The 24,537-nt window shown below is 41.9% G+C and overlaps 1 protein-coding gene across 14 annotated transcripts in view; it reads right to left on the reverse strand.

Moving 5' to 3' along the window:
* Nucleotides 1-277: 277 nt before the first annotated feature.
* LOC5521983 (GATA-binding factor 2) overlaps nt 278-24,537 on the reverse strand; it is a 28,632-nt gene continuing 4,372 nt past the window's right edge. Inside the window, exons 1-6 of one of the 14 annotated variants that reach the window (XM_032367294.2) lie at nt 22,245-22,263; nt 16,897-17,003; nt 4,820-5,683; nt 4,018-4,166; nt 3,373-3,498; nt 278-1,479 (exon numbers count right to left, since the gene is read on the reverse strand). In XM_032367294.2, the coding sequence (XP_032223185.1) occupies nt 1,120-1,479; nt 3,373-3,498; nt 4,018-4,166; nt 4,820-5,657 (1,473 nt within the window). In that variant the 5' untranslated portion in view covers nt 5,658-5,683; nt 16,897-17,003; nt 22,245-22,263 and the 3' untranslated portion in view covers nt 278-1,119. The other 13 variants (XM_032367295.2, XM_032367297.2, XM_032367290.2 and 10 more) reach the window with 13 other exon arrangements.

Here is a 24,537-nt window from a genome sequence, read left to right on the forward strand (position 1 = left end):
TGATAGACTCGAGCTTTATGAACACTTTCAGGTCGGAGTGTGAAAATTAATAAAAACACAAGGTTTTTCGCTTGTATATCGTTGGGCCTCAAGGACATGCAGAGACGTTTCTTTTTGTCTTTTCCCTTTGTAAAGTACTTGTACTTTCTCCGTGTGCTCACGTTACCAAGCAATATATCACAGAGATGAGTATGCGTCTAAAAAGTTACGGAACTCGCCAGTTTTACAAAATTATCTTGAGAGAGGGATTGTTCAAAGACAAGATAATCAGATGAAATTTCAGATCTTTCAACTTTATTTCAATAATAATTGGTATACATTTTCGGTCTTAGAAGAGGAGATATTTCGATCTATCGAAAAAGGACTGCGTTGAAAATCTTTGGGTTGTCTGTCTTTGGTTATGGCCTGCATTTCTTTGCAGGTTTTTGACGTCCAGGATATCGTCGATATACTTTTTTTTTCTTTTCTTATATAATCTTGAAGACGTAGATATATTCATAAGAGTTTTCTGTACAATCTTGTATATCTTTCTGGATGAACGTGGTCCTAGCCTTGGATGATATATGAGCCGTGATAAAACTAATTACACAAAAAAATATCATGAAATCAAATACCTGGATTTTTATCTTGAGGCAAAAAGAACATTTATCTCGTGCCCGTTCAATTTTATAACAGAGCTATCTTATCGTGAACGGCTAACAATATTTAGCAGTATGTCTCTGCCCTTTTAAACTTATCCTGTCGAGAGCGATCGCTCATTCGGACAAGGGAAGATTCATGGACGAAGAACGATAGTGGCAGACATAATCGCCAGTCAAACTATACTCTGAAGGCGGCGGCATTGGACGTATGCGAGTACCAAACGTGTGGTCATCGATGTGCAACAACAAAATTAATAACATCAAACTAGCAAAGGCGCTGGAGTCGCACCCTTCTTGTCACTAAAGTCCTCATCCGCGAGTAACTTCGCGATAATATAATTCCACGAGGTTTGTTTTATATATGGGTTCTATTTTTTGCGCCAAAGCCGCGGCTTGCGAGCGGGCAAGAGCTGTTTAGTGTTCTTTGCTCGAGCGGTTTCATGGACCGCCATTATCCGAGGTTCACTCTGCAGTCTTGTCATATCGTCGATGAGTAAGACGACGGCGGTGTTGAGCTGCTGTTATACGTTGAACCAGCACTGCTAGTCGGAGCGGGGATTATAGGTCCGTATAATCCCGGATGGATACCGGGGATCCCGGGCATTGAGGGCCGACTAAATGCCGTAGGGGTATGTATGCCATTGTGTCCCATCGGGCTTATAATACTTGATGAGATGACGCTTGTTTGGTTCATCAAGGGGCTGGAGGAGCTCAGCTTCAGGTCATCTCCAAGTTTGGGTTCTTGCTTCACATTCTTGTTTTTATTTTTGCTTTTGGAAGACACTTTCCGGTTACGCGTTTGGATTCCGTCCTTCTTCATCGAGAGAGGTCGGTTAACCTGGTAAAACAAGCGATAAATTAAGTTAAATTCACACTAGTCTCATTTATTTTCTGTTTTTAGTTTCCTGGTGATTGGGTCCGTGTGAAATATGGTGTCGCGCTTGTGAAATGTGCGTCATTAAATTGCAATTACGATTAGCAGTTTAATCATCTTAACATTAATCACCAGGATATTATTTGCCTAAGTATAATCGAAAGGCGCACTAAAGTAAAATAACAACTGAACCTGCCTAAGACCTGAGGAAAGTTTTAGGGATTTTAGCCATTATTCCGCAAAGTGTGAACATATTGTCTTCTTTTGCGCGTTGAATATGTAAGTTTTTTATTCCTGGTCCACTAATTGTCGTGAGACTCTGAAAAAGTGATTCTTCACAGCTACGTTTAGTCTTTTAAATTGGTACAGTTTCGTAGCAACCACGAATTTCAAGTTTTTCCATCGTTAACAGCCCAATTGAATACCTTACAATGCGTGACTTTCCCCAAATTTTTAAAAAAATAAAAATAAGAAAAACGCCTTGCACTGACAATTGACATTCCTGATAGATCCAGGTGTATTAAACCTGCCCTAGAACTTTCATTACGAGAAACTTCAAAACGAAACGTCTAACAATAGAAGTAATTCTAAGCTCTTCGAAACAAAGCAATGTTTTCTATATTTCAATTAAAATTCAGAAGTACACACCGGGGCGTTCTGAGAGGAATGCTGCGGATTTATCGCGTTTTCTTCCACGCTTATCTCCGAAATGTCTACTATAATTTTAAATGCTCTGACTACTTAACATGATTTTTGTTCAGTAATTACATTAGCAAGATAAACACGAAAATTTCAAGCCAATTTCGAGCGAATATCGAAATCTGTTTGAATTTTAACTTGATCACGAATCGCGCAGTAAAAAGATTATCACACTTATAAAAAGATTATCATTACGCGAAAAGTTGCGATTGGGAAACAGGCTGTCTTGTTTGATGTTACGCGCAGACAAAAGCGAGCTATTAACTCGATCGAAAGACGCTAATTCTAGCGCCAAAGTGAAGGGGCATTTTGTAATAGACACTAAAAGTGATTTGATATAAGCTTTCTTCGCTTACTAATAACTTCTAAACGGCTAGCAAATAGCCCGTACAACCACGTGTGGTCAAGAGTAAGCGAACACTATAAATCATTCACCGACAAAATTCCATTAACAACGACAAATATATCTCACTTCTCCATAATCCATATTTGTAGCTTTTATTCCCCCACATTGTGTTTTTGGAAATTAGATCTTACGAAGCCTTTAAAATGTAATTGACAAAAAGTACTAATTTTGGAAAATGAGCGAAGCCTTCTCAAAGTCTCGAATAACCAAAGTTTGTGAAAACATTTATTGGGTAAAAACATCGGAAGTTGCTGTGGTAAATACTAAGGAAAGTGCAGTTCAAATACAGGATATTGGTATTAAATCACACATCGATGTATAGAACTAATTGGAGGGCTTTGTAATAGCGTATAATCGAAATAACGGCCTCGCAAAGGCAGCTGCTAACAGAGAATTAGCCAAAGCGAACGGCTTGAGGTGTACACCGGCAAAAATATACCCTCAATTATTAATGCGCGTATTAATTCCATCACGGTTCTTTTCAGGGAAATGTGGCACACAGAAGGCCTAGACTTCTTTCAGCGGCCAAGAGCGCTTAGGGATTCGCGCGCAAACAAGAGGCTCCATATGAGTCGAGTTTTTCTTGGGAGATATATTTGTTTATCACGCGCGCCCATTAGGACTAATAGTGTGATTGCGATATAGTCGGATCTTATCGCGCTGTATCTTATCTCGCCTCTCTATTAGTCTCATCTCATTTACTCGCAGAGAAGAAAAAGTACCCATCTACAATGCCTCGTCGGTGTACTTACAGCATGGAGCTTCCAATAGAGTCCACAGGCGTTGCAAACTGGGTCTCCATTCTGGTTTCTGCGCCAGAGAGTGGTCTGGGTTGTGTGGCAGTTGGCGCAAGACGTTCCTGCCCGACGGGCGGCGGACTGCGTATCGAGAACAAAATAAAGACATAAATCGTTGAGATATAACCCGAGAGTGATTGTAAAAACATTTGAAAAGCAAACTAAGCTGTTTACTCTGATTGTTGCATGGTTTGAATCGTGACGACACGTGAGTCACAGTAGTACGCGCTTGTGATGAGCGTTTGGACTCGTGTCAGAAACTCGAGACAAAATATCCTGATCACTTGGAAAAACTCTGTTTGAGTTCCAACCGTATTGAACTACCCCCAAACCTCATCCCTTGAGTAAGTTATTGCGTCTTTGTGAGTGGTGTGAGACTAGCCTTATAGCTTGTTGTCAATAGAGATTGGGAACATATAGCAGCACCAGAAATCCGCAATAAAGAATCTCTGAAATTTCAAGTCTGGCTGTCATCACTAGGTAGAGCTATCCGTGATCACTAGGGTGTGATGCAAGTCATGCTTTGGGAAATCTTTCTCCTCACGATAAGATTATTGATCCACTGTGCGTTTTTACAAAGCAAAGAACTTGTTGACTTACCAATCTACGTTTGGGCTTGATAAGTGGTCGACTAGAGCCGTTCATTTTATGGTAAAGTCCACACGCGTTGCAGAGATAGTGGCCAGAACCATCTCTACGCCAAAGCGGAGTTGAAGTCGCTCCACAATTTACACACTCTCGACCGTCTGCTGTATGAAAAGGCAGCAAAAACACGCATAAACTTCTATTACAACAGCCCGCTATTCCTATACTCCTAATGAAAAAATATAAATTTGTTTGAGCCGTGTGAAGTCTAAAGTCTGGTAGATCTGTAACTGTTGCGGCGCGCTCCTGTTTTGTGCTATTCAGACTAATAAATACCTATTGTTTAGCGCGTATAGAAATGCCCCCTAATTGCCAAGTGTTAATACTGCAGTTGAATAGAAGAAAGGCTGTCGAGGAGGGCCAAACACATCGTTTGTTTCCAATCAAAGATTCGAGGAAAGTGACCCCCAGGAGAAGTGCGAAACTTGAAAGTCAAAAGAGTTTTACTAAAACCGATTTTCACGACACGCAGCCAAAATTCCTCTCTTTTCAAAGTGCGCAACTCCTCTCCGTTAGAGGAAAAGACCGGAACTTTTTGGGAAAGTACCAAAACGCACTTAATTTGTAGTGCACCAGAGAGGAGAGTTCCGTTTTGTGGTAAAATTAAGGCCTGAAGAACGATTCTTCAGAACACTAGAAAAATTTCAAAGCAAGCCAATTTTGTTCTCACTAGAAGTGGTTTTAATCACGAAACCGTGTTAATTCAATAAAGAAAACAGACATTTTAGCGATTCACTGGGGCTCGCATTCCACTAACCTGAGTTTGAACGGCTCTTGGTTCTGGTTCGAGTTAAGTTTCTATTTGCCATTATCCCCGGCATTCCCGGCCCAAAACTTGGCATATTAAGGTCTGAAGCAAAGTATTGTGGAAGAGCTGGAGGATAACCTGCGAATGGAGGAACATCAGCGCGCAGAGGGGTACCGGTATACTGCATCCCTTTCAATCTCTTGTCGTCACCTCCGTAACTGAAGAAATCGCTGGAGAGAGGACCTCCGTCCATGCTGCCAAACGTCTCCTTCGGCGGAGTCGGAGGGAACGAGAAGAGGTGGCTGGAGGAGTGAGAGACTCCGCTAGCCGAGGACACACCGCTGGCTGCCATTGGGTTCCCTCGGTGGCTTTGCTGGAACGGAGGACACCAAACAGACGCAGCACTAGGGGTAGAACAGTGTAGACCCGGCGCTGGTTTGCTCTCAATCCACTGGATTGGAGTATGGAAGTGCGGACGGCACACTGGACTGCCGGGAACGCGCGCTGTTGGCAGGAAAACCCTGCTACAGCTCCCAGGAGGACTCGCTTGACTTTGCGGGTCCTGAAAAGCCGTGGGCCCGTGAGCAGCCATTTGACACATGGACGGTCTGTACGCTCTTGGGCCCGCTGCGTATGACCAGTTTCCACTATTGCCTGATCCGTCAAGGTGGTGGAAAAACACATCGACTTCATCTGGCGGTAGAAGTTGTGTAGGTTCCACTATATTCACGCTGCCGCCGGAGCAGTTTGTAGGCTGCATTCTGTCGCTGGATGATGCTCCGTGAGGACTGTCGTGTTGGCCTGAGATGGGGTGAATCCACCGGTGTTCTGAGTTGACTGTTTCCATTGAGATCACAGGGAAACACTGTAGACCTGTATTGGAGAAAACACGTAAGAGTTATGAACTGAGCTGCAGAGTGCGTTTTTTATGCCAGCGCTACGCCAGCTGGTCACAATAACGGTTAAAGAATAGCTGAAAGGAATTTAATTGTGTGCTAAATTATTCTCAATGGGAATTTCGGGAAAAGTTGCAAGACGTTAGAAAATAACACGCATTAGTGAACGGAAGTGCCCATTCAGTGCTCGCCATGAGAAATTCAGCTTCCGCGATTTATCAGATAACTATCCTAGTCAAATCTACAAGACTTATTCAACGAGATATGAAATTTCTTCGGGGCTCCTAAAACACAAAAAGAAGATTTAAAAGCGTCAAATATGATGATAATGCTGCGATAAGCCAACCAAACATTGAACGCATAACATACACTAGGCTTGAGTATCGGCGCGGTTGTTATGACCTGGGAAAGTTATCAAAGTCGCCAAGTTCGCGTCGGGTTTCTTACGCCGTGTTTTGGTGTAGGGTTGCTGTTTTGAGGAGCTTCTGGTTGTTTGGAGTCTTGCTATGCGCGCCGCTCTCACCCACACAGTGGTAGTGTGTCTGGTTTGGTTCAAGCAGTATTTGAAAGGCTGGTAAGCAGTCCTGGCTAAAGTTATTAATCGCTCTCGCTCGCTCGGCGCCACTCAGCCCGCGGAGGCGAGACTTGTCAACGGACCGACCAATCAGCGCGAGGTAGCCGTGACATTATGCTGACTTGTCACTCGTACGAGCTCCTCCATTGGACGACATGTCAAACAATCCATTCAATCTCCAAGTGAATCTGTCAATCAACCCATTGGAGTCCGTGTACATTGTAATTGTCACGCGCGCGTTGTGTACAGCGCAAGGCACACCAGCACGTGACGCGAGTGCGGTAAAAAATCGTACGTGTGGCTCAGGAGTTCTCCGCGCGCCTGCCTTGCGCTCCCTACAACCGAGTTAGTTGTGCCGCCGCCGGCCCCGGAGAAGGCGAAAGGCCATTTACCATATCTAGATCCGATCGTACGATTCCACTGCTCGCGCGATTACGTTGTTATCATTAAACACTTTCTAAGCCGTAATAATACACTGACTGAGATGAGCGAGAGACTATTTGCCAAGCTGAAGAGTAGGGTATTTACAGTGCTCGAACGAAAACAATGTCTAGTGTTCGTTTGACAATAACAAGTACTACTGGATCTCGTTAATGGGGTAATCGTACTCTTCGCGTTACGGAGAAGTCAATAGTCTAAAGCCAAACTCACATCATTTTTTGGTCAAATGTAAAATGTCGTGTGAGAGGCGATTGTTTGAGGTGCTAAATGTTGTTCTCAGGCAGGTGAAATGTGACCAGCCGATGGATAACAGATAAGGTGAACACGCATTATTTCAACGAGTATTTCTGGCGCGTTATCTGTGTAATGTTTGCAGAGGGAAACCTCCTTCATTTGATAGGAAATAAATTGAGCGCTCTTCAGGATTGAGGCACCGCGCTGACTGCGAGATGTTCGGAGGAGTCGGACGAAGAAAACGGTCATCCCGGATGCTAAGTGACCTTTCTATGGTGGAATGACTAGAATGACACGCCCGGTTATCTGAGTAGCGATTGTTCTGCTGATCTCTCATACATATTTTCTCCTCAGACAACATGACGCTTGATAACAACCTGTTCAAACTAGATTGCAGTTGTGATCAAAGCAAAATTCATACTTCGCTGTTTGCGCGAAACAGACCGGGAAGGTGTCAGAAACAATAACAACATCCCAACTAAACGAGGATCTAATGAAAACAAAAATATTTACGCTTATTCACACCGTTGAAGCAAAACTCCATAAACAAGCAATAACTATAATCGAACTAATCGCAGTGATAACAAACAAAAAGTAAAGACAAGCGAAAGATAAAGAGCGATAAGCGAAAACCGATCTTCCAATTTACATGCTTTTTCGAGAGTGACAACTCGATCCAAAAGTGGTAAGAAATACTTATCGAATCACGAACATTCTAATCCACTAAACTTCTCGAGGTTTTATAACTCGAAAGTCTTTTGCAGGCAGGGGGGAATTGATTTAATTGGAAAAGGCAGCTGTTTCTCTTAGTTTTACGTAGTTTTCTTTTGATTTTTGAGTGTTCAATGTTGAAGGTCACCACTACAAGCGTGTGTGTAAACTGACAAGAAATGTTCAATTGGTATTAGTTTCCTTCTCTAGCGCTCATTCGTCAAAGAAGAAGCAAAGATCCTGCTACGTAACACTTAGTATCTCTTTAGGTTCGGATATCTTGTTTTAAGTTCTTTATATTGCCTGTTTCTCTTTGTTCCGTTATCATTATTTGATTATCATTGTCACAATGGATCATGAATCTTTAAGCAGGCTGGCTCTCAATAAATCCCCAAATTAAGATAAAAATTCTCAAAGAACGAATTAAAAAATTCGGAAACCAGGGGTGCTGAATGCATTTAAAAATTTAACAAGCAAACCATCAAATTCATAACGATTTTAGCAGAAATACGGAACGCAGCGGTCGATCTCCCTGTGGTGCACTTGATGCAACAGACACACGAACAAAACTCGGCTCTAAATTTCCCACAGTGTGGAATAACATGGAAAAAAAAGTCTAGAAATACAATGAAATATTCAAGTTGAGGTCGCTCTGTGGGTTAACTCTTGGTTTGTCCAATTAGCTCAATCATCTTCATTCCAACAGATTTCTGGCACCACTTAATAGGGGCTTCAGGGAAAAATCATGTTCGCAGCTCCTGAGTGTATAACACTTATCAAACGAGCCTAGATTCCGCATGACTACCTTCCACCCCCCACACCATATAAAATAAAGAGTCAGTGACAGTCTCACAGGCAGTAAATGCGGTATTTACCCGTACGGCGTAGCGCGTCGGTGGGTATTCCCGGGCGATAGCTTACAGGCGATGCCAAGGGGCAGAGATTTCCCAGAAGGCAAAGCTCGCGGGAGAAACATGCGGCCATGGTGCAGGAATAAACGAGAGAAACACGAAGTATCGGCGCTGATGATTCACCACTGCTCTAAGCGAACGCGAGAGTCGATTGATGTGGACTTGGATCTATCTCTCTTTCATATGGCGCTGCCGAATTGCTCAGTACACATATGCAAAGCTTTGAGCGCGCGATAAGTGCGAGGAGGAAGGGGTTATCAGTAAGATACGTTCACTCGGCTTTGTGTACATGTTGATTATGAGATGGTGTGTAATCATCAAGACGGCTATTGTATTGTCACTGTTAAAACACACAACTGTTTATAACAAAACCTAAGAGTGTTTTGAAAATTTAATATCACCAAATGCTCGCATGCTTTTATTCTCGACCGCCCCCTTAGCAGTAGTGCCGGCCAGCGCTAGGCGTCGCGAATTCTACACAGGGAATATCTCAAAGCTTTGAATGCGGGCGTTAATTTGCCAACTTCATGAGCAGGAAATCCTCTGGTTCTTTAATCAGATAGCCCGGCATATCTCGCACAAATACACGCGTACTGAGAACAGTTAGAAGATGGGCATCTCCAGTATGGGCATTAACACGCGCCAGGCTGTCTCAGTACAAGCTGGGGCTGAAGTTTCTCTAAGCAGCCGATTTGCTCAGATAAGGCCCTCACAACCGTCATGATCAACGGAAAATAAATACTCTTCAAAGAGCGCTTCTTGAAACTCTGATTATCAAAGCTAACTCTAAACTTCCTGAATCGCAGTGCCACTGTTTAGAGTTTACTCGGCTTAAAATAATAAGCCTGTAACCTTAGGTTCGGGGCAAGGCAAGAGGCGTTACCAAACAACGCGCTATCCTACAGAGAATACGCTCGCGAGCTTCACCCGGACCACAGGGATCTCTAATCCCTGGCGCTCAGAGTCTGGTTTATTTTCGAGGACGGGTAGGATTCCCACGAGTGTAGAAGTGGAGTAGCGGTAGGTGGGCGTCTGGGTGTGCGGGTAACAGCACTTCGTTGGAGGGCCAAAACCTCCGAGATCCTATTAAAACTTTCAAGTCTTTCTATTAGCGCTGACAAAAAGCAGTTCCGATCGTGTGCAGGCCTTACCACACAACCCGACATCTCAGAACACATCTATCAGTCTAGATCTGACTCAAATGAGAAGGTGTTATTCTTTATCGCACTAGTATATCTTCATTTTATTTGCACCGAGTGTTGTATTCTACACGCTAGAATTAGCGACGTTCGATTTGTTTAGTGACGTTTCTTCGTGATCGAACGCAATGGAAGTGAAATCATCTGGAGTTGATATTTTGGGTGCAAATTGATCGCGGCTGGTATGTCGTGCTAGCGGATGGAAAACAGTGCTAAACGGCGCGGTTTTCGCGAAAGGATCGCATTAAAAGCCGCGACCAAAAAGGATCGCGCGCCAGTAAGAATAGGATACCTTAAGCCTACGGAAGGACGATTAGGAAGTTCAGCTTTCCAAACCGCGCAGTGCTTGTAGCACTGTTAATTCTTCTACACTACGAGCCGACAGCATTATATTAGCGCGGCGTGCTTAGCTTTTCCGTAATTCAACACAATGTTTTCATCTGTAACTCATCTATTTGGCCTAATAATCGCGCTCAATGACAGGCCAAGTTGGACATCTTTGCTCATCAAGACTCTGCAGCTGAAAAAACACTTTCAAAATTAGAGGCAAGCTCTTTTGGAATCGAGCTAAATTGCGTTTTTTAAGTTCTTAGGAAATCAAATCTATCGGGTATTTGTGGGGCTAATCGCTTTAGTATGCGGTGGAGAAAAAAGCTTTCCGTTCTTCTGGTATTTATGGAAAGGGTGCGGCTTGCATGAACTTAAACTCAGTAACATTTGTGGAAAATTACCTTTGTACATCCTTAGAACTAAAACTCGCTTTAAGATTGACGGTATAGTTCTCAAGGTTAAACATTTTTAGACGAAAACAAATACGCCATTCGGGTACTTAAGATAAAATGCAGTCTAAATACAGAATAATAACAGCTCGAGTCATAGCCATGATTCCTAAGTTCTAGAGGTTACGATTACCATAACAATCAATGGAGCGAAAACTAGATCCTATTTTATAGAGTAAATAGCGATGGTCAGGATAAGCGGAGATTAACTGCAAGTATTCCTATAAACCACTAAGGGACATAGTAGATTTGAAAATAAAAAGTTTTTAAACCTCAAACTTTTTGCTAAATTCCACCCGAATCTCGTACAAATTTGTACATAGTACTAAATCAAAAGTACAATTCATGTTTTTTGTTAGAAAAAGAAATGTTTAAGTCCTCGGTCATCTTAGATCAAGATAAGAACCGTCCACCGTAACAAGTATTGTCAAACGAACCCTTATCAGCCCTTGTCAATTTCGCCCCTTTAAGACATATTATTTCGGAGTCTTTAAAACGTACAGCTTTGATTTTATATCTTTATCTTTCTCTGGCGCTTGCAGAGATTAGTTGACGTCCAACGCTTGAAGCCCGACAATGAAACCACAAAATGCTCCACTTGAAACATCACTGCAGTGGAACACATTTGGGTGAAGTGGGATAATTTGAAATGGTAAAATCTCGGTGTGCTTCTTGGTCAAACAATATGAGGAAATTTAAAGATTTTTTTCGACGTAGAAGCCAGTGAATGAAATTAAAAAACAGCAAGTGAGATGGGTTCGTATTTCTCGTGACTCCTGGATTGAAATGTCATACTCGGAAAACAGGAGCTCAGCGACAAAGTGAGGGAATCAAAGATTCCAAAAAAGAAAGGATGAATTATGCGCCTGTTATTTTGCAAAGCCGTATCACTAGCGTCTCCACGATGCGCGAATAGTGAGAAAGGAGAAAATTGTGTCATCACCGTGATTTCTCAAGCTTGAAACGCATTCATTTTCTCCATGTCTAAACTCATTTATGTGTTCACTCAGGTGAAAGAGACTTCAGGTTTCCGTGTCTTTTTGTGCTATTGTCATGAGGCCCCAAGCTTCTACCATGCAAGCAAACGAGCCGCTCTGCTATGAGGTTCCTAATTTGCGTCGTTACTCTAAAGCTAGGAAACCCAAGAGGAGGGCCGTACTGTTGGAATAGAGCCGCGATAATAAGGCCAATATTCCTCGCTGCTTGAGTGTTTTATACAGACGTGTGCCTAACAGTGTGAGCAGAGCTTTATGCCGCGATACCGCCTCGGGCTACGTTTAGTGTTTATCAACCGCTACTGTTGTAATTATATCTTTGCGGATGAATCAAAACGTGTCAGTCTATTCGACGGCTCCTACAAGTTGTATTAACAACCGCCATAACTTCTACTTGTTCGTGCTTTTACAGGGAGCGCACGAGAACATACCAGATGAGATTCGTGGTCGTCATGTCTAACAATACCGTCATCGCGTGCGCTTTCACTCGATACCCTAGTACAAAAAACCTCATTCGCTTTACATCTCTTAAACGCTCTACTGAAGCAGAACACTTGCTTTTTGTTAGCTAAAACAGTTAATTTAATCCCGGCTCGCTTGGAGGACTATACCTCGAGGTGCCGTGGTACTCTACCTTCACATTGTACTTATTGTGGTTAAGGGGGTTTCACGGCCTGCGACTTTAAAAATTCTACGAAACCAACAACTCGACACACGGGGGCAATTTACGGTTGGCAAAGGTGTGAATACACTGGTCGAGATTGACTTGTAGTTGTTTTTACACTCATGAGGAGCATTTTTCTTTGTGATGGGAAAATTCTTCGAGGGTCATTCTGGCGACGGATCGGCGGGAGGCGGTGCCTTTGACATTTCGGCTTGCCTGCTCGTCTACAAGACCTTGTTTTTTTAATTCTTTCTCATTCTTCTCTTCGCACGAAATTTCTGCCATCGTGCGCTCGAAGTTGCGCCTTCGAAAAGAGACCCAGTAACTGTCAATAGATGCGAGCGCGAGCCCAGACTTGAGCTGAGACGAGATCGTTTACTTGAACCGGAAATACCAGCGTTAGGGTTTGTGGACATGATATGTCCCCTCGATCACGGGCTTAACTCGACCCCTCTAACTTATCAATCAAAGTATCTAAAATCGATAATTGCATAATTATCACATTTCTGGATCTAAGCCTGATAGAAGATGAGATGATTGTGAGTTCACCTACCACGAAACTGACCCCGTATTCTCGCCCTGTCACACAACCCGTGTAATCCGCCGTTCTCCTAACGCTGATCGCTCGGGACTTTTAGGAGTTTTTAGGCGCTCACTGTCTTTGGCTCAGCCACATGCTCTGTGTGGTGGTTTGCACCCAGAATATATTGCTGACTCGTGTTAAATAATTCATAAAGTGTAGTCTATTTTTGTGGGTACGCTGCGTATAGTCTTAGAGGCACGATGTTCAGTTCTGTCTGCGTGTTCGTCGCGCTGTTAATACTTGACACTTTGAAAACACCAAGGAAGGAGCGTGATTGTTCAACGTGTGAAATTCTCCAGCCTCTTGCTTGCCCAACACCTCGAAGTGTGAATCCTTTAAAGCTAGGCTTTGATGATCTGTGAAGCATTGTTCGCTTATTGAAAGGCTTTAGTGGCGCATTAATTTTTGATAGTTATGGTTATCCCGTTCATTTTGTCTTGAATTAAATCACTGTGAACCGTAGGCATTGCAAAAAGTGCATGACAGAGGTAGTTTAGCGCTTGAATACCGCTCTAAATGATCTACAGCACGTTCTGGTGAGCCATACTCATAACCATTCCATGACAACGTGGAACGCTCTTAAAATAACCAGAATCTAAGAATAATACGGCGCTGTCGTGCAACGCAAACCCAATATCCACGACTTGTCGTAAAATTTCCTTCACCACGACCGCCAGAAACCTCAACAATTAGGCAAGCGGTTACAACAAATTAGACGAAGCCCATCTGCGATAGTAAGATATTGCAAGGAACCTAGCTATGAAATAATCAAATGGACACGGCGTAATTTTTCGACGAGACCAGTCTTTGTGCCAGCGTGACAGTCCATGCATAAATGATGAAGACCCATCAAGGCCTAACACACTTCTAATAGTTCCGTAATAGGCTTTTCACAACTCCACATCCAGCTGCACACAAATATACGACTCTGTGTTGAGCTCAATTTGGATGTTACGCTTATCTCGCGCGCAAAGGCCTCGCTAGTATCAACAAACTAAACAAACTATATGAGGCGCTACGTAAATACACACAAAAAACGGAACCCCGAGATTGGATTATCAGCCAATAACGCCGGGCGTCGCGCTTTCTTAGGAAACTGTGTATAGGTATTTGTAATTTTACTTTGTTGATTCTTCATCAGTCTCCAGATAGTGAAGATAAACTTATCTAACCCCCGTTGAGCTTCTCACAGATACACCAATTTTCGTTGATCTGTGCGATTAAACTGGAATCAAATACTGCGAATCGCACTTGGAGTAACTGCGAACCGTTTTAGCTTAGCACAGACAAGCGATTGCGCCCTGTCGCCCAGTGCTAAAGACTGGCAGACTTTTGCGAGAGACTTAGGTTAACTCTCTGTATTGTACCTACGTCAAGTCCATACACAGCTCACTATGTATCTGTCCTTAACAACATAAACTTCTCATTGAACCTGTCAGACGTAACGAGCGCAATCTCGCGATATTATTGTAAACAAACTCACCTTCTAATTTTCTCCCTTTGCCAGAAACCATTCGAGCTGACTGTTGGTGCAAATACGCGCGTATGAGCGCGAGTCTTGAGTTACAGGCTATTTATATGATTTTTGTGTTCTACCGCCGTTTTGGCGCCATGAGCTTCGCTCTAATTCAGTGCTTTGTTTCGGGCCCACATGCTTTACTATGCCGACATCCTAGCACGCAAGATGTAACTGGGATTTCAGTGTGCACGTTCAGTTAGCTGGTATTGTTGCCTTTGAGTAGCTCGCTGAGCCTCAAGTAAGGTGAATAACGTCTCTTGCGATACACCGGGGCGGCAGATATCTCTCCGAGCACGTAACGCGACCAGCCTTAGCCCACTGGCGCCAGTACTGTGTGTAAAACTTAAAACGGAATTTTGATTGAAGCCATTTGCTAAAACAACGGCTAAAACCCACTCGTGAATACAACTCCTATTTCCTGTTTGTTAACTAGCTGTGTTGAGTGTTGTTCTGGTCAAGTTTTCGTTTGGTTTTGTCTGCGCTAGTTAGCTATTTGCCCTGAAGCAGGCCTACGAAGGGACGGGAGTCCAATGTAACGATGACAGGGGTGTGTAGAAGCTGGTAGAGGGTGTGAGGTCGACACACGCAATCCGCGGCACACCAAATCCTCCAAATCGAGCACCAGGAACCCCAATTTACTCACTAATTTGAAATTTAAACGATCTCTGTGAAATATTGAACTCGCTTGCTACGGCTTTGTGATCCTGATCAAAATTTTCAACGCGAAAAGGTCACTAAAAATCTTTCAGAAAACTTGATATTTATGAAGCGTTTAGCGAGTCGTCAAAATAGGAAATATGCTATGTATAGATAGATTAGTCTTTGCGGAATTTTATAAGCCAAATCTCTAGCGAATTCCAGTTAGTGGAAAACTCCTTATCAACTGATTTATCGGATCCCACTCATCTTGTTTGATAACAAAAAAAAACTTAAATTGAGTTTCAAACGGTTTTTGCGATTTTTTTAAAGGTCGACAAACTCATACAATTAAAGTGAGTTTGGTGAATCTCACAAATTTATTTTTTTCTTTTACATCTGGCTTGATCAGTGCCCGCAGAAAATAAGCCAACACTGCTGTCTTTAGTCATGGAATATGTCTATGTTTTTTGTTGGTCTCAGAACTAAATAATTGTAAATTAATAAGATAATAGTGAGTTTGTAAACACGGTATTTACATTCTCGTACGAAGGCCATGTTTGCGACATCTGGGTGACTAAACAACGATGCGTGTTGGTTTTCAAACGATTTCCCTTCTCGCTCCAAAAGCACGCTGCTCGAGTAATGGGATACAAGGGGTTGACATTGATAGCTCATAGATTGGAAATTGTTTGAATTTTCTTGTGAATACGCTAGACTGTCGACGCCAACCGTGATTCTATACATTTTCTCCCTCTCGCTACGTCAGGCGAGGTTTCCTTGGCATAAAAATTAACTATTAAAATGGAGCGAGACTCTGCTGAAAGAAATATATTTTTTTAATCTACACGTTTACCATGGTTTGAATTTTAGCTTCGTTTCAACCTCGCGGCTTAGGTCAATTTGTACTAATTTCGAGCCCAATTTGCAAAACATTGTAGAAAACCGTGTGTGTTACAATTAGATTAGGCCGAAGCTTATTAGTTCCACGGCCCGAGAAGTGACACTGATTTTCGCGCGAGTATGTTTTTTGAAAGCAATTCTATTTGCAGTCACTGATTAAACCAAAGAAACACGGCCCTTATGCCCGCGGTTTTACACTTTTGTTCCATTCTTCTCCTGTCCGCCGGGTATTTAGAATGTCATTAATTTAGCTTCAACACTTCTCAAAGTACAGCGTAGTTTTAAAAAGAAGTCGCATTAAAAAAAAAGATATCAGAAAAATCTGTACTAAAGTGCGCGCGCGGTTGAAATAAACTTGACTTGGTGGATGCTGAAACTCTAGTTATTTAGCTTATTGTGGGCCGCATTTAGTGATTGCTCGTGTATTTATCGTATGCCTAAAATCGCGTAACCAGTAAAACCACAGTACATCCTGACTTATTACCTATTCAATCTCAGTGACAGTGCGCGCTTAAGTCTCCCTGTTGTAGATTTTATAAACATCCTAATATATCAGTTCCTCAAACCCCATGTCTCACCCCATATCGCCCTCCGTCAGTGCGCGAGATATCTATTATTATTATTTTTACACTTACAGCACTGTATCTCCGTGTACCCTTAGTCGCTATCTCTGATAACGTGTTGATATTTCAGGTTAAATTTCATAGCAGAACAAAAAAATCCTTCCCAACTGATAGCAAAGTTTTGTCAAATATTGTCGCATAACGAACTGAGCGCGTACTCAAGTACAATGGGAAATTGAATTGAAAAACGTCCACAAGCATACATTCTTTACAAAACCAGCCTCTAGATTTTTTTTGCTTGTCTTAAAATGTTTAATCAAGTGGCGCGCACTTTGAAGAGAATTACTCTCTGTCCGTTTTTGCGTATGCATTGGAAATAAATTCTTATTGAGTTACTTTTAAAGTGTTGTAAAGATTACTACGAGATTAGAAAGTGGGCAAGAAATGAAATAATCTAAGCAAACAAACGAAGACTTACTTGTGTTGTGATATCTGCGATTGCCGAGATCCTGCCTAGTCAGAGCAGCTACGTACACTGAGTGGACTTCTCCCGTTGGCCGCCTTTAAAACGCTACCGTCAATTATCTTGAACAAATTGATTCATTTTAAAGTTACTTATAACCCGAATTAACCAAATTAAAATAAGCCTACTTAGTATGCGGAAAGGCAGACTCCAATTTGTTTATTTCGCCCTCGACGTCATCGGGGTCCAACCAAATTCTGTCACGTGACCACATCAGAACAGATGGCTTGCAGGAGTTTTGAATCTGTGCTGGGCGACCGCGCCTCTTTGCGGAAATAAAGAAAAAACTTCGAGAAAGAAGAAAACCTTCCGTGATTGTAAAATATCCAAGTTTCGCGGAGACAGACCTTCAAATTTGTCCAAAATAACCTAGGTGTTCAATATTATATGTGGTGCCACTTCGAAATAGCTTTATGTTATTTAAGATGCATTCTGTAGTTTCTTAAAGGTGTTTTTCGGTTATGTTGGGTCTTATCTCTGCCCGGAAAAGGACTGCATGAAAGATCTTTGGCATCTGGGGACAATTTCTACCATCGGGAGATAATGGGCTTTTTGTATACAACTTTTCACCAGTGCATGATCGCGTTAATATCATAGAATCCTAAACCATAAAATATACTAAAATGTCCTTTCGTCTAGAGTTTTCCTTTCTCCTCGATAACAAAATCAAAATAAGAGTTTTTTGTTTCATGCAAAAAACGTTTAAATAATAAGATCTCTACCGGATAACTGACTGTGCGCACGAGAGACAAACTGGCCTTTTTCAGTCTCTGTCGTTACGATTAGGTGATGGCGTTAGTTTCCCCATTAGTGGACTATCAGTTGAATATACTACAAGCACGACTTGGATAAGATTAGCAATCCATCACTTCTTTGAATACAGACTGCCAAACTTCAGTCATAAACTTCTATCTTTTCCATCTCGGCAGCGCAATATTGTAATAGGGCTTAGGACGCGCGAGATATACCTAACTTCCTAAGACTTTGAAAATAGCAAAAAAATCACTCAAGGAAATAAAACACACAATTTCTCTAGGGTAGAAAGATCATGAAGGAATCTCAAATGCTTGTCGAAGACGTTTTTGGCGCATTTTTAAAGAGTTTGCATTTTTCGAGTTTTCGCGTTATCGCTTCGCTCGAATCTGATCGTGTTTGCAAGAGGTATTCTCATGTTTCTCTCCGGTCTAGATCTCGCTAGAGAGCCGTCCTACGACGCTATGACATGCTTGCCGATACAACAATTCCAGCGCTCCCGGACTTTGATATCAACCGCGCGATGACGATACACGACGCGTTGAAATTTGATCGAGGGTACACGGAAAATGTTAGAGAGTGACTGACAGGAAAGTTAACCCCAAATATCTACCGCCCCGGCGCGCAGTTTGCCCTATGGCTTAAACCAGGATCGAACACGACCGTGTTGACAGAACCCTCAACGTGCTAAACACAGTTTAACCCAAAGACATCGACGCTTATATCGGGATGGGAGTCAAGGCGCTGAAAAGCGGCGAAATGTAATCCGCACCAGCCAATAAGACAAACCAACCGTTTCCTCGATAGACGCGTAATCCCGCACTCAAAATCAGTTCTTTACTCCAGTTTAAACGCGTGGAAAATCCGCTAGAAATAGCCATAGAAAAAAGGTCTTGAAGGGTCTAAACGAGCGGAACAACTTATTAATAACTGCGTTATTGTATTTGGTTCTTAGTCCGCTTTGACTTCCCTATTAAATGTAGTATTTCTTAATTTCCCTTTAATAATAGCCCTTTTTATTATAGTAATGAAATTATAATCAATGAGATATGCCCTTGATAGTCTGCCGTCTCAGTTTAAAGCGAGAGGAAAAATCGCAAAAACGGCAAGACGAAATCTTCGAAAATCTGCATTCAGACAGAACCGAGATACGAACACATACTTCGAACATATAGAATTGATATCGCAAATTTTATTGCTGTAGATATATGTATGTGTATATAAAACAACAAACTAAGATATTTGCTTTTATCTGACTCTGGAATATCAGTCGATCCCGAGAAATATCTCAAAACACCCTTGCGGGTTTTGCAAACAGAAATCTTCGAAAAAAAAATGGTGTAATTAAAAAGACATTTAAAGTCCGTTACCTTTGTCAATGTGTATCGTGTTTGCCGTAGTCTCTTGTGGATATATATATTGATGGTGATGGCGATGTAGGCGAAGAAGCAGGCGGACACGTTGAAACGCTAAGAGCTAAAGATTCTAACGATCTAACAAGTCCATGCGTTTTATTTAAGATCAGCGCTACTAGAGAGTCTTTATTTGTTTATTGAATCGCTGGGCGCGGTCGAAGGGTGTCCTCCGTGTATTATTATCCTCTACTTTACAGATATAAAGAGATCTGCTATCGACTATTCTTTTAGAAAAATTAGTGCATCTAAGACCTTGTTCTCTGTACGGTTTTGTTGTACAGCTTTTAGAACCGGATATATTAATGGGGTCTCGGACCAACCGAAATGTACACTCATTTTCTTCCCACGAAATTGCGAGATAAGATCTGGCTTGCATTTCTGATGAAGGAAACGCATTTCAAATACGCTGCCGAAGCCCGAGATGTCAGAAATGATAGGACGTGTTATGGCTGTATCGGGGAAAGACTTTCGTAAACAAGTTGGTCGAACGCCTGCCTTCCGGCGAACAGTCCCGTATTCAAGTCGCATTGCGCACTTTACTGAGTCGAAGGCTATTTGTTGTAATCACTACCATCTTTGCTATCTCGTTATCGCCATAAAAGACGGAGTTCATCTTGGAAAAATTGGAAGTTTAAAGAAAGTAATATCGCAAATTTCCTGTATTTATTTTTCCTTTCCGCGCTTTCTAAGAAGCATAAGAGTAAAACCAATAAAAAAAATAGGCATGCGTTTGGGGAAACTCGATGAATCTTTTTTGTAGAGACTACTGATACGCATAAAAAAGTAGAAAAGCGAATAAAACTGTTACGCTAGTCTCACTGTTTGGGAAAAGCGCCTTGCTCCCCGCGGCTATACAAGTTGAATGCCTTCCATTCTTAGACCGCTCGAAGACTAAAGTACCACTTCTTCAGCGGGTTATGAATTTTCAGGAGGATTTCTTACGAGAAGTTTGTAAAACAGTTATCGTAAGAAAGTGATGTTTATAAGATTAAAACAGGTGAACCTGTGATAACCGCAGTGGCAAACGGGGAATCGCAAAGTCGAACCAACCCTCACACCTCAGGGCCTCGATTTCTACAAGATATCTCTAATGCTTTCTAGATGACTTTTACTATGTGAATATTTTATTACAGCACACCTAATAAAAAGCCATCTTGTTAACATCTTGTGTTTTCCGAGACGCAAAAACCGCGATAACTCCAGCCCAGATCGATTTTTTAAGTTTTTGTGGCGGAACAATAGACTCTTACGGCCGTTTTATAACAGCACTAATTTTCACTTAAAAAAACGAAACGCGCTAGTACCATAAAGAGACACAAGTATTGGTCGTTTATTTGAAAAAAATATCTCGTAGTTTTCATCGGTTTAAGATATCATGATTAGTAAGATTAAAGTATTTTGGTTTTTCTTTATGGGGATCGAGTCTGTACAGTAGTGTGTGTGATTGACACAAATCCATGTTTAACTCTGAGGTGATAAGATGAACGCGCGAGGAGACATCAGAGACTTAGCAAAGCCTCAAGCAAGCACTTTAACAACTAACTTTGGCCCGAAAAACGACTGATATCAAGATAAAAAAGGAACCGAAATGCTTCATGTCCTTATACTATAACTTTTCCTTCACCCTCTTAGCACTTTCGGGTTTCGCTATGTATGAATATGGTGTTCTCTTTGTGTGTGTGTGTTTTTTTTTTGGCATGCTCAGAGGTTGTGCTGGACTCGCGAGCCTTTGCTTTTATCGTGGTGCGTTTTTCGCGGGGCACTCGTTTTTATTTAATGGACTGTTCCCCATATTATGGGCCGATATCGTATCATGATCGGCCGCAGATCAGTAAATGAAATAAGCCTATAGAATCAAGATAAGACAAGGCACCAATTGCTCTAAAGAGCCACCATGTTTTTTGTTCCTTTTTGGCGGTAAACACAATAAAAATGCTTAGAAGTAATGCATTGCGCTTTGGACAAATTATCTCACCACGCACGCTTAAGTTTAAGGTTTTTAGAAAGTGTATTTCGTCAGAGAAGTATTTCTTACGCACAACAGAAAGCCACAAAAAGAAATGACGCGTCGCTAAAGTCTTTGCTAACGGCGTTGTCCATCAAATCTGTCAAACAAGAGATTATACTTCTGTGCTCTGATGAGCGCGGTGGCGCACAGTGCCTCTAGTATGAATGAGGCTTTGTTATTTTGTGTTGACTAAAGCGAACCATTGGAATTACGACAGTGCATAAATACGCCTTGTTTTGGTAACTCTCAACAGTCCCTCAAAGCCAGACTTTATGGGACATGACAGGCGTTCCTCACCCCAAAATATCTAGCTCTAAAACAAAGAAGAAGCCACTGAATTCCTTTGCCTTAGCGCGTATATTTCTCTTTGCTCGTTTTCTTATTGCGAAAGCGGGATGTTTTCTGTGTCCGCTCAATGGCCCATTGATGAGAGGCCAAGGTTGGCCTAATAGATGAGAGCTTGAAGTGCGTTTTGACACTCGTTTTTAGCCGTTTCCGTGTTTTAGTTATCTGTAAGTTTGTTTCTTGCTCAAGGATGCAATAAATAAGCTTTGCACGCAATATCGCGAATGATACGCGACTCCACATTAACTCAACTCTCTCGCTTATCAAGACCAAGTCAATACGTGAAATTTTGGGCATTTTTAGTGCATTTTTCTTTCCAGATAGCACTGGAGGCTATTTTGTATTGTGCTGTTTGGTTCTTCGATTATTGTTGCTTGTTGCCTTAAGGTGTAGTTCAAAACAGGAATTCCTTATTGAGTGTTGCTTATACGTTCCAAAGGATCAGAACTTTGAACGTCAAAAGGAAACCCTCTTCGCTTATACAACAACGACGTTTATAAACAATAAACTTAACAAGTTCAGTGTTTGGGTGATTGTACGATCTTGCCTTACAATCCAAATCATTCGTATCTCAAATTGACAAAACAATCTTACGCAACTTGTATCAAGAAATCCTACCGATGAGCAAATTTTCCCCAAGTGATAGCAGCTTGAAATAACCTGACAAGCTTTCGATCTTGGCGATCCTTGAGTTTGTACAAGAACACCACCGCGATAATACCACGGGAGGGGAAAATCTTAGTTAAAATATTGATAGGAATACTATATCAAAATATGCGTACCAGATTGTGTAGATGTAGAGGCAGTTTAGGTCTGTCTGTATGCAGTCTTGTGGTCCGATCTCAGTAGTGTCTGTAGTGACAGTGAACTAATGAATGCTCAAGTAGCCGTCTACCCCCCGACTTTATCTTGACACGATTGTGCCGAACATACATCGATTGCCTATCACTTGTAAATATTTTTATTTCAACAGATATAGACCTTTATTTCCAATGTTCGTATAGATGTGGCAAGATTTGTCTGTTATCGGAATCGGACAGCCTGCAAGGGATGGATTTGTGCTGCATGGCAGCCCGCTAGGCTATTTCTGAAGGGCATTCGTCCCCTCTACTCATGCCTGTACATCGAGTTCCCCATATAAACCAAGCTCGCGGTTATCAGTGACTTCAGTTGATTATCTTTGTATAGTTTAGCCTCGGATATCACACTGTTTCCCGCAATACAGACAGTTCCCCCTAATATACGGCAAAATTTAGTGACTTTTGTATTCAAGTTTCTAAATTTTTACAGAGAAATCAGAGAGAGAAATATAAGGGCCATTCTTTGTTCTAGTCCGTCCAGACTTCGCTAAACAATTTATTTAAAAAGAAATTGAGTTAGATTTAATTTAATTAAGGGAAATGGTATACCGGAGGAAGTTCGTGTTTTTATTCAGTTCTACTTGAACATCAGAGGTGTATTTGGTGTTTAGAACGCACATCACGTACAGTTTTGTTTTTCTTGTGGCGAGGTTTATATAACGGGAAGAGTATTTTTTTAAGCTTACGCGCACTTTGTGAGCTATAGAGTGATACCGATTGAAATTGAAATCAACAGAAGCGAACGTTCAGTTTGTTTGTGCTCGTATGATAGAGGCTTCTAGAGCGTGTTGGGAGCCGAACAGCGCCGTGACAGCCCCATCAGATAGCGAGCTAAAAGGCTAGCAATATCTTCATTGTCTCTAAGCCTCTATTGGCAGCGAATATCTCATATCAAACGCCCAATCTAAAGCTGTCACGGAGGAGGAAATGTGAAGGCTCATAGCCAACACACTCTTGAGGCAAGGTGAACTCCGGGAAATGGAAAGAAAATCGCCATGGAATCTCACAAATGAAACAAAATACCTCCTTTGTATCACCTTACCGCGCGCTATTTATTTTGCTATGTGACGGTCCATAGGCTAAGACACGCATATTTTGTAGAAGGGTGAAGATGCGCCCCTGTTTCGCGACCACGCCTATATCTCTTCCTCCTCTTCTTTTTGTGTTATTTCCCACACTTCTCCCTCAGGAGCTGTGCGTCTTTTGTCAACAACTCGTCATGGATATAGCGTCTGCCTGGCGCCTCTATATCGCGGAGAAATTCGCGAACTGCGGTCGTGAGACGCGGTCGTGGGACGCGATGAGCACCTCTCATTCCGCGATGCTTCTCATACCGATACTGTGATATACTGGCTATCCGCTCCCTGGCGATGAGAGCTTGTTTATTGGTAAAGATAACGAAAAGTAAACCTTAAGCACCCTTTTGCCCCGACTATGCTTCGAGCGATAATACTCATTCATCCCATACAAGCAAATTCCTGGATTGCTTCTCGAATTTCATCCGTTCTTTATCTAACTTTGATATTTTGACTTATTATTTCTTCTTCTTTTTTCTTGTTTGTTGTGCCTACATGAACTCCTCGTTTCCGGTCACTGTCCGGTTTCTGTTCCCTATTCCGTCCGGACCACAAGATCATCAATTCTCTTCCCACTCTTGCATTCCAAACTAACTCGCAACTTCCTGCAACTATCGCGCGCTCTGAAGACGAAATGTAACGTGCAGCATATTTACCTAAATTATTATTTTATTTTGTTTTCGCCAAATTTCTGAGCCATAAATAACTACTCGGTTAAAGCTTGGTTAATATTAGCGCATTAATGGCGAAGTTATCTCCAAGGGGTATATCTGCCGTGTTTGACTCTAGCATTCGCTGACATACACGCAAGCCTGATTGCTGGCTCACGGAGACATAGTGGAGTCGGGGCTTCTAGATGATACGATAGACGGGCCGATCAGCAACGTTACTATCTCGCACGCGGAATGACTGAAACATTAGTTGATCCAAACGCAGATTAACAATTGACTCGCACTTAGTGGGATAAACGCTAATATCCCAACGGATAGCAAGTGCACATTTGGGCTAAAAGCCCTTAAAAAGCAGTCATCTCAAAACTCTCTCAGAGTATTTAAAAACAATATCAAAAATTTCTTAATAAAAATCCTTTCTCGAAACGCAAATTATTATTTTCTCTTGTCTTTTTTTATCTAAGTTTA

This window comes from Nematostella vectensis, chromosome 10 (genome assembly GCF_932526225.1).
Source record: "Nematostella vectensis chromosome 10, jaNemVect1.1, whole genome shotgun sequence".
Lineage (NCBI taxonomy): Eukaryota > Metazoa > Cnidaria > Anthozoa > Actiniaria > Edwardsiidae > Nematostella > Nematostella vectensis.